The sequence below is a fragment of the Myotis yumanensis genome, unplaced genomic scaffold, assembly GCF_028538775.1.
Source record: "Myotis yumanensis isolate MYYU_CA2020_CCGP unplaced genomic scaffold, mMyoYum1.0.hap1 SCAF_1, whole genome shotgun sequence".
Taxonomy (NCBI): domain Eukaryota; kingdom Metazoa; phylum Chordata; class Mammalia; order Chiroptera; family Vespertilionidae; genus Myotis; species Myotis yumanensis.
In genome coordinates, this window is record NW_027223752.1 from 55,452,022 (window position 1) to 55,463,276 (window position 11,255).

Genomic DNA, 11,255 nt, shown 5'->3' on the forward strand with positions numbered 1-11,255 from the left:
CTAGGGAAAATAGAGGCAGAGCCCAGCCAGTGTGGCTCGGTGGTTGAGCATCATCCCAGGAACCCAGAGGTCCCCGGTTTGATTCCTGGTCAGGGCACATGTCCTGCAGGACACATGTCCTGTGGAAGGAAGCCAGTCAATGATATTTCTCTCTCATTGATGTTCCTCTCTCTCTGAAAATCAATAAAAACATATTTTTAAAAAGAAAAATAGAGGCAGATATGGACAGGTTCTGGGGGAAAGGTCTCAAGTTATGCAGCTTTGGTCCTCTGTGAGGCATGGCTCTCCATTAACCTATTTTAAAACTTTATGCTCTCTCAGTGGCCAAGGAGATGGCAGCATTTTCAGATCTCATCTTCAGAATGACTATAATTAGCAAGGGATTGTGTCTTAAGAATATATCTCTCTCTTCCCTCGACAATGAAATATAGCTAGAAAGTGAGGATGAGCAGCAACTTGCACCGAAGAGTAGACATTAAGGCAGAACTAGCACCCCAAAAAGTTTCTTCCCCCACTTCCCTTCTCTTTTTCCGTCCTCTGTGGTCTCCTTCCATTTTGGAATTTCTCACCCTTTACCAGCTTTAACCTTCTTGTATTTCCTTTCCCTCCCTTCATAGTTTTCATTTCTCTCGCCTGCCCTTCAGCTTTGTTATGGCAGACATGTTGCTAAAAAGGCCTGTAATTCCCTCATTTTCTAATTTAACATTTCAGCCTCTTCCAAATTTAACATAGAAAGTGGTTTCCCCTCCACTTCTCTTTATCTACCCTGATCTTGAAAATTTAGTCCTTTAAAACTTTGTGAGGCCGAAACCGGTTTGGCTCAGTGGATAGAGCGTCGGCCTGCGGACTGAAAGGTCCCAGGTTCGATTCCGGTCAAGGGCATGTACCTGGGTTGCGGGCACATCCCCAGTAGGAGATGTGCAGGAGGCAGCTGATCGATGTTTCTCTCTCATCGATGTTTCTAACTCTCTATCTCTTTCCCTTCCTCTCTGTAAAAAATCAATAAAATATATTTAAAAAAAAAAAAACTTTGTGAGATTAAAGCTTATTTAGAAGCAGCCAGGTGGTTAGGGATTAAAAAATATATAACGGACCACTCACAAAGAAAGTAATACATGTGGTAATAATGACTGTATATAAATATGTTGTAAATGTGTTAAACCATTTTCTGTTCTTTGCTTCATCTCTTAGATTAGTGGAACAAGAATGCCTACACACAGCCGCAGGAATCCAGTTTCCACAGAAACCAAAAGCCTGCCTGCTCAGCAAGTTGAAAATGAAGGAGTGGCTCCAAATAAAAGAAAAATAACATAAGGACCCTACCGTGGAAAATGAAGAAGAAACAGTTATAGCAGTTCAATGCAGAAAAGTTTGAGTGGACACATGCCTAAAAGATCATTAGACAAGATGAACATTTTTCCTGTAGTGTCCTTGAGAGTTCTTAGAGTGCCTTGAAAAAATGTGTTGGCTATGTGGGAATGTTTTAACTAAAATGGAATGCTATACTCTTAACTCTTGATGTTTGAGGAGAACCTAGATATGTTTTAACATTATCATGGCAGGGAAATATATAGCAAAGAAAATTATTTTTGTAATAAACCTTTTTCAACAATTATAAATAGGAAAATAATTTGCTTTTTTTTCAAGAGCAATACTTATTGTGTGTTATATTAATTGAGCTGTATCACCAGCCTGCTGAGAGTGGCTCAAAAGGTTAAGTCTTGCCACTGTCAGAGATAATTTTGAGCAACATGAAACCTTGTTTCTGACCAATTGTGACAGTTTTTATATATGATTTTTAAATGATGATTGTTGCAGGTTAATAAAGTTAATACCTTTAAAAGCTTAGCAAAATTCCATTGCAGAAGCCAAATTTTAAAATAATAAGCTTCCTGCCTTTGAAAAGTTAACAATTTTTGTTGGGCAACCATCAGTTTATTAAACAACTTTTATTGTGTTACAGGTTTGATGACCAATACCTCTATCTCTTGGCACAAATCCCAGCTGAGTGTTGAAATATACTGAAAACGGAGATGAGCATGTTTTCCAGAAACATCTCATTATTTCAACTGATAAGGCTAATGTGTGGTAAAACATAAGCTGTTTTTACCTTATCTATACTGATTAATTTAAATTTTCTATAACCATATCAGTGAATTTGGGAAAGTACATGATCAGCTGATATTAATGTAGCTAATTTGGTCTTAAGAAGGGGTGGACTTACTTAATTTTTATATTCTTGTGCTTTAATGTCCACTAAAGTTTTCAGAGATACATGCAACATTTGTAAAGCAGGTTTTGTAGTCTACGGCAATATGAGCTTTGTTTTTGTAATTTTTATGTGTTTTATATTAATATTAGAAATTTACAATAATATAAGAAATCTAGAAATTTCTAGATTCCTAGAAATCTTCCCAACTGTGATAAGAATTGATCATTTTCATCTTCGATTACCAAGTTTTGTTTTGTTTAGACTTTTGGTCAGTTATAAAGTATTTTTATTTAATGAGTAATTATTAGTAAAATTTTTTTATGTATTTTAACATATGATTTCCTCATCCTCCCACTTCCTTTTTAAAACATTGAGCCTCTTTTTTAATGGATTTGGTTTTTTGTTTTATTTTGTTTTTAGCTTTGTCACAGACTCCCATGTCCCAGAAATACTTTAGTTGTGAATCATTTGGCACTTAACCTAGGGAAAGTCAGGGATTCCCTTGGAATTTGCTCTTTTAAAAGAACCAGACGATGATTTCTTCAGACTTCTAAATACCAGAAAGTCTTGGCTTTTCATTTTCTTTTTTTGATACTACTTTTTACTTAGTAAAATGATTGATCTTGCAAGTGATTATTTTGAAATTATCTTAGCTATACATTTAAGTAACTGTGATAATGTATGTAAAGCTAGTCTTAGTTTTCCACTTGTGCTTAAGTAAGCCTTTTATAAAAATATATTTGATCATGTCTTGTGTTCTTGTTCATGATTCTTAGTGCTGAGAATGTGTAAGTAACAAAATGACATTGACAGTATAAGCAAAGATTTTTTTTTTTTCTCTAAGAACAAAACACTCAGTGTTAGCAAGGATGTGATGAACCTAGCCCATTTATATGTCCATGGTGAAGGTATAATTTATACATACCTCTTGGAAAATATTTAATTCAGTAAAATTTGATCTAAAGTAGGCCCCACTCTTTCATAGCGTGTATGTATACATATATCACAGTTTATTTGTTTATTTGACTTACTGTCTTTTTTCTTCAATAATAGACTCCATGCTCCGCCAGGACAGGGGCATATTTGTTTTGTTCACCATTATGTAACCACACCTAACATAAGTGTCTGTCCTGTAGTTATTTTGTAAATATAGGTTTGCTATATGAATAAATGAATGTGTAGATGTCAGGGATAGATTCTTTTCCCCAGAAGCTCACATTCCAATGAAGGACATGATACTGATCTATGTAAGTAAGTGCTCTGGTAAAGTTATATGAGAAAGTCATCTAACCTAGACCTGGTAATTAAGGCAGATTTTCTGAGATAAAGGTTGAGCTGCATCTTTTAAAAATGAGTGGAAGTTAGGTCCTAGCTGGGTAGCTCAGTTGGTTAGAGCATCATCCCAATATGCCAAGGTTGTGGGTTCGATCCCCAGTCAGAATACAAGAATACATATAAGAATCAATCAATGAATGCATGAATAAGTGAAACAACAAATCAGTGTTTCTCCTCTCCCTCTCTCAAAATCAAGAGTAGGAGTTATAAGGGAAGTATGAAAGAAAGCCGCATATGCAAAGGTGAAAGATAAACAGATTATAGGCTGTGGACATAGGAGATGAGAAAAAAAGATATAGGACAGGAACAAACCTGCCATCCTGTGACATTTAAAATTTGTCCTGTGCAATGTGAGAGCAAGTAGTGAATTTTAATAAAAGTAAATAACATTCCCTGACCAATTGGTTGGTCATTGTCCTCTGCACCAAAAGGCTGCTGGTTTAATCCCCAGTCAGGGCACATGCCCTGCCCGGGTTGTGGGCTCCATCCCTAGAAGGGGGCTTGCAGCAGGCAGTTAATCAAAGTTGCACTCTCATATCAATGTTTCTCTCTTCTCCCTTCCTCTCTCTCTAAAATTAATAAAACTTAACAAACAAATAACATGATGAGATATGTGCTTGGGAAACCTTTTGTTGCCATTAGTCTAAGGCAGCGGTTCTCAACCTGTGGGTCTCAACCCCTTTGGGGGTCGAACGACCCTTTCACAGGGGTCACCTAAGACCATGGGAAAACACATATATAATTACATATTGTTTTTGTGATTAATTACTATGCTTTAATTATGTTTAATTTATAACAATGAAAATACATCCTGCATATCAGATATTTACATTACGATTCATAACAGTAGCAAAATTACAATTATGGAGTAGCAACGAAAATAATGTTATGATTGGGGGTCACCACAACATGAGGAACTGTATTAAAGAGTCGCGGCATTAGGAAGGTTGAGAACCACTGGTCTAAGGAATGGAATGGAGCTGGGAAAGACTGTAGGAAGAAAGAAAAATTGGAAATCTGTGCTGTAATTAAAAAATGGTAAAGGCTCTGAGTTAAAGCTGTAAGTATAGGGATGGACTTAAGTGATAATAGAAAAAGGATAATTCAGTGATATGGTTGGTAGGGAGAGTCAAGTTTGGCCTCATGTTTCTCATTTGGAGTGCTGGGTAAGTGATGGTTTTATGCATTGAGAAAGTAAGAGAATAGGAAGAAATTCAATAAAAATGTTCATTTTCTTTCACCATTTCTATTCCTTGGGTTTCAGGTTTGAATATTATATTTGGTATGTATTGCTACATAATAAATTACCCCAAAATGTGGCTAGTTAAAATAACAAACATGTGTTATCTCAGAATTTGTGTGTGTCAGGAGCCTGGATGCCGCTCAGCTGGGTGCCTGTGGCTCACAGCCTCTAATAAAGTTACAGTCAAGTCCTTGGCTGAGGCTGCAGTCACTTGAAGGGTTGTCTGGAGCTGGAGCATCTGCTTCCAAGAAGGCTCACTGTTGGTGGGAGTGGGATGTCAGTCTCTCACTGGTTCTTGCCAGGAATCCTCTCCTCACTGCATGCATCTCTGCATAGGTCAGCTTGAATGTCTTGGCATGGCAGCTGGCTACCCCAGAGTGAGCAAGAAGGAAGCCACAATATCTTATACCTGAGTCTTGGAAATAAAGCACTGTCTTCTGCCTCATTCTCCATATTAGAAATAATTTAGTTTCACCTCTTGAAGGAAGGAATATAAAAAAATTTGTGAGCATACATTTAAGCCGCCACAATGCTATGAACATTTTAGGGATATAGAAGAATTTGGTTTAGGGTAGAAAGAAGAGAAAGGCCAACACAAAACATCAACACTAGAGGCTCAGTGCATGAAATTTGTGCACGGGAGGGGGTTCCCCTCAGCCCAGCCTGCACCCTCTCCAACCTGGGAACCCTTGGGGCATGTCCCTCTCACAATCCAGGACTGCTGGCTCCTAACTGCTCACCTGTCTGCCTGCCTGATCGCCCCTAACTGACCCCCGTGCCAGCCTGATCACCCCTAACCGCATCTGCCTGCCGACTTGATCGCCCCTAACTGCCCCCTGTGCCTGCCTGATTGCCCCTCACTGCCCCCCCCCCCCCATGGCCTGGTTGCCGCCAAGTGCACCCCCTGCCGGCCTAGTTGCCCCACGCAGCCTGCTGTTATGTTGTTTGGTCATCCCTCACTAACCCCCCTTGCTGGCCTGGCTGCCCCATGCAGCCTGCTGCTCAGTCATTTGGTCATCCCTCACTAACCCCCCTGCCGGCCTGGTCGCCCCACACAGCCTGTTCCGGTCGACAATTCAGTTGTTTCGGTTGCGGTGGTTGCTTAGGCTTTTACATTATATATATATATGTTAAATCTGAGATAGAGGTAGTTGATGTCGAAGATAGTTGATAATTTAAATTTTGAACTTAAGACTGATCGCACCAATACAGATTTGGGAATCAGTGTGTCTTTGATATTTGAAATCAGAAAAAAAGAATAAAATGACATAGAAAATAATGGCATGAAGAAAAGGCCATGAATGGATCCCCAGGGAAAATCACAGAACTTCGGTAAAAGAAGTTTCATTAAAATGGCAAGTATGGAAGTCAGATTGATAAACCTGAGGAAATAAGTACAAAGTGAGGTGGAAACAATCAAAGCCTTCGTTGCCAATTGTTCAGCAAAACTTGGAAATAATTTCACTATTTGGATTTTCTTTTGCAATTGCAAAGGGAATTGACCTGTTTGTTAATTTCCAGTTCCACTTAGATTCCGGGTTCAGACACCTCAAATATTTTAGAGGTAAAAGGAGTTTAGGGTAGAGAGGGGGAAAGAACACCTTTCCTTTCTAATATTTTATAATCAACATTTTAAATCTGAAGTTTCTGATGGACATACAGATAAAGATATTAAGAGGCTTGATGTGTTATAGGTATATGGTACTTTTTAATCAAGCTTTAGAATATTTTATATCAAGATTTCTTGAGTTTCTCATTGAGATGTTGAAATAAAAGGGATACATTTAATTGAACCTTCCAATCTTGCCATGTTCCTTTGGCTAATGTCCAAACTTCTTATCAAGGTATGTAAGGGAAGGTTCACGGGCCTCTATCTGGGGTTTGGGTCTGATCTGCCAAGGAAAGTTTACTGAAAGAGTTGAGACCCAGGTGCATATTTCTAGGATGGGTCTCTAGATTGCCTCATCAAATAGGAAGGTTCTCTCAAGAGTTCACCTTGGCATGTGTGTTTTCTTTCAATATATGAGCTACTGTTAATAATCAAGCCAGGGGCTACAAAAGGGTTGTTTTTTATAGCTGTACATGCATGGTATCTAGTTAATTCTCTAAGGAAGGGGTGGGCAGTGTAAATTAAATGCGGCTTTGAAATTCAAGAAACAAAGATTCTGTGGTTAGTGGGTTGAATACTTCCCTTTTCTTGAAGGGAAAAAATATTTTCTATACTTCCTATCTGGGTTTTGCTTACCAAAAAATATACACAGCACAGGAGAGTATGTGCATATTAATCCTGAGGCTCACTGCAGTAAGGCAGTGCCACACCGACACTGTGGGTTTTGGGTCTCTTCCAGGCATCACATTCATGCACGTCTGCTCCAGCCAGACTTTGCCATCACACGAATTAGCCACTCTTGTCCCTGCATGCATGCCTTTGCACATAAAGCTACATCTGCTTGGATTTATTATCACCTATCAAAACCGCGCCTGTCCTTTCTGTAATTAATAATGCATTTTTGAGCATCGGTATGGTCTAATACATTATACCAATCTCTTGGGATTTATAGATAAATAAGTTTGATTTCTGACTTAAGGGTATTTCCTAGTCTAGTTGGGGATACACACACACACACACACACACACACACACACACTTAGCTATAATACGAGGCAGAATAGTCAAATGGCACAATAGTGCATAGGAATAAGAAAATGAGATGCTTGCACATAAGAGAAACTCATGGTAAAAATGGCCTTTGAGCTGTGTTTGAAAACAAGTAAAATATTAATATGGGAAAAAGGAAGCAGAGCATTAGAGCATGAGGAAAAATCATATGAAAAGTGCAGGTTTAGGAAATCACAAATGTGTTCATGTCACAAGTATGGGACTAAAGGATAATAAATGGGAGATGGAGAGGTAAGTTAGAGCTTGACAGTGGAAGGTATGAACTGTATTCCAGATTTTGAAAGTAATCAGGAGACATTGAAGGCTTTTTGAGCAAGATGACATCAATTTTAGGAAATTTACAAATTTAAGGATTATTTAGAAAGGAGGAAGACTTATGAAAAGGCAGTGTTAACCATACAAATAGCAGGCAGATGGTAAAGATGTAAATTGGAAAGTCATTTAAAAGTTAGCCATCAGAGTTAGCCCTGTCACCAAAATGAATGTCTACCTCAAATAACATTGAGTCACAACTCAGTAACAGACAATAGGTGTTGGGAATACAAAGGTGAATTGAAGGTCATAGCACATGAAACAGTAATTATGTGGAATTATGAAGTGAGAGGTTTCAAAGACAACTGAGGGGTTTTAGCCTTAGTGCTGCCACTGACTTAAAATATTAGAGGAAGAGTATGGATGGGATGAAAAAACAACAGTTACGTTTTGAACCAAATAGCAGCAGTACATAAAGGTGATGTACTATAGACCCTATAGACTGAAAATGCAGGTCTGGAACTTAGGGGAGAGAAGTAAATAGGAAGGTTGGGAGCCCATACGCCAGGAAATTATGGATGAATTTTCATTCTTATAAATTGAACATAATTAAAGCATAGCAATTAATCACAAAAACAATATGTAATTACATATGTGTTTTTCGATGGTCTTAGGCGACCCCTGTGAAAGGGTCGTTCGACCCCCAAAGGGGTCGTGACCCACAGGTTGATAACCGCTGCATTAGTCTCTCAAATAATCAGTAAGCAATCTTCAAAATATCAGGGTCGCCCTGACAGGTGTGGCTTAGTTGGGCATCCTGTGCACTAAAAGGTTACCTATTCAATTCCCGTTTGGGCAGCTGATCTGTTTCACTCATATCAATGTTTCTCTCTCTAAAAATCAAAATATCTTTATTTATCAGGGTCATGAGAGACGGAATGTGTCACATAAAAATTAACCCAATGGACCCATGCTCCTGGTTTGTGTCCTTGTCCAATAAAGGACATTACTGGAACAATTGGCAAAATTTGAATGGAGTGGATTATGTGCTAGAAAGGTATGGATATGAATTCCCTGATTTTGGTGTGGTTATGTCAGAGCTGCCCTGTACTTAGAAATAAACACTGAGGTATAAATTAGTAATGGTGTCTGCAACTTACTCTGAAATTGGAGGACTCAGGCAGAGATATGTTAACAGGGATGACACAGGAGCTATGTGTACTATCCCCGTAATTTTTATATGTTTGAGATTGTTTCAGAATAAAAGCTGTGTAAGAAGGGTGTAATTCATAGTATCAGGTACTACCAGGAGGTCACAGAGAACAGACAAAGATGGGGGGTGGGTGGGAAGAGGGGGGGAGACAGTTGTGTTCAAAAATCAATCAGGCATAAAGACAAACGTGTTGGAATGAGAAAATCAGGGATTCCTGTGTTTGGGGTCTAGGACATGAAACTTATAACTCAAATCACTAAAGCCTTTCTCCTCTAAATTCCTACAGTAGTTATTATAATAACACAAATTCTGAATCTCAGATGTTATCCTATATTCTTCTTCTTTGAGGATTTTGTATACATCCCCAAACAGATGGTAATCTTCTCATGGGCAATGGTTGTGTCTTTATACAGACTCTATGTTTACCCCAAAACCAGTCCCAGGGCCAGGCAGCCTCCAGATGTTCTTTCAACATGTACTAACTCGAGCTGATACCGAATGAGGACTAACTCGAGCTGATACTGCAGCGCTCCCCGTAGACCAGCATGTAGCTAGGTTGTCTCCACCTCAGTCCCAGATCTTCCTGCCCACAGGGCAGGTCTATGGGCAGCTATGAGACCTGCACAAGAAAATAAATATTTAAAACTTGTGTTTATTAAAGGCAACACCAGTCACCCTCTAAGAAGAATAAAGCTCTCTATGTTTTGAATACATTTTACATTAACTCTTTTAATGCTATTCTCATTTCAGAGTAATAAAAAAATACAAATTCAGGTTAGGTTTAACCATTTGGAAGATACCATATTTCAACACTTCTTAAAAACATTCTACCTGGCAGTCAACACTTTGTCTGGACAAGTCTGTGAGTCTTCCTGGACCAGAAACAAACTCCTTATCAAAGGGAGAGACAGATGGGTGTCCAATCACTGTCATGCTGAAAAGCAGCCTGTTGTTTTACACGTCTCTACAGCTGATGTTCTCCAAGGCCAAGTAAACCCAGGCCTTCCACAGCTTAGCAAGCTGGGCTCTCAACAGACCTCTACCCAACCTAGGCTCCTCAACTAACTATTGGGTCTTCTGGATTTAGCTGTTACATGGGACTCCAAATAAATGAGGATATTGTGTCCAGGAACAGTCTTACTGATGGCATAATCCTCCCTGAGGCAGTATTTAAATTTGCACCTAAAGTTTTTCAACTGAAAATGAGAAATGAGTCAAAAAAAAAAAAAAATCAAGTGATTACAGTTTCTTTGTTTAATTGAATGAGAAAGTTAACATGTCTATACAACTAAGAAATAGTATGTATTTTATGGAGTTTGTGTTTTATTTTTATCTATTTGGTTATGGTTCCCAACAATAAACTAATGTGAAACATAAAGGATTGAACACATTTTGCAAGTATAATGTCTGCCCTCAGCCCCACCAAAAGTGATGCAAATTTTAGTTTCCCAAGTGCCACACTGGGCAGCCGGAAATAGCCTCTGTCCAATTCCAGCATGCAGTCTCATGGAATTGCACAATGACTTCTTTGAGTTCAGAAAGGGGGTGAAACCGCAGTGCATTAGGCTTGAATGTCTCTGTATATGTGTGCATGTTGGGAGGCTAATAAAGTGGTAGGTCAGTCCCTAATTCAGTCTGGCTTTTTTTTAATGCTACACTCTAGTGCCTGAAAACTTTTACTCTTAAGGAGGAAGGACTGTGTAACTTAGGAAGAGCCTAAGGCCAAAATGTCATTTTGCATACAAGGAAGTGCTGAGTTTGCTGTCAGCCAGGCCTTCTGCCTCCCAAGAGCCCATACTGGAGTTAATTCATATCCAGAACGTTAAGACTGTCAGCTGCAACTTGAAGAGAAGTATGACAGGTCAGGTCTTAGAAGGAGCCAGCCCAGAGCTGGAATTTGTTCGAGGAGGCATTGGGGGTTGGGTTTGGAGCTGAGCATATCCTTAGAGTCTCCACTCCATCACCTGCTCAGGCAATCTCTCTCCCCTCTTTGAGCCAAGTCTTCTCATCCGTAAAATCCAGATATTTATGCCTTCCCAGCAAATCCTACAGGCTCTAGTGGCCTTCAATAAATAATGGATATAAAAGTTCTTTTTAACCTGCAACTAACTCACTGTTTAAGTGTGAAGAATTGTCAAATTAAATCAATGAGCCATGTCATTTGAGCTAAAACTGGAAAGGAGCTTGCCAGACTGGAAGGGAAATTTCAAGCTGAGAGACGAAGTATGATCAATGTTGCAGAGGTACAGACATGTATAGCATGTTGGAATAGCAGGTCTTCCAGGGTGGCTCAGACCTGGCCAGGTGCCCATGGTGAAGCG

At 39.1% G+C, this 11,255-nt stretch overlaps 1 protein-coding gene across 3 annotated transcripts in view; it reads left to right on the forward strand.

Moving 5' to 3' along the window:
• ICE2 (interactor of little elongation complex ELL subunit 2) overlaps window positions 1-2,959 on the forward strand; it is a 56,386-nt gene extending 53,427 nt beyond the window's left edge. For all 3 annotated transcript variants that reach the window (XM_070421633.1, XM_070421640.1, XM_070421644.1), the window contains one exon: window positions 1,192-2,959. In XM_070421633.1, the coding sequence (XP_070277734.1) occupies window positions 1,192-1,314 (123 nt within the window). In that variant the 3' untranslated portion in view covers window positions 1,315-2,959. The remainder of the gene's footprint in view (window positions 1-1,191) is intronic.
• The last annotated feature ends 8,296 nt before the right edge of the window (window positions 2,960-11,255 follow it).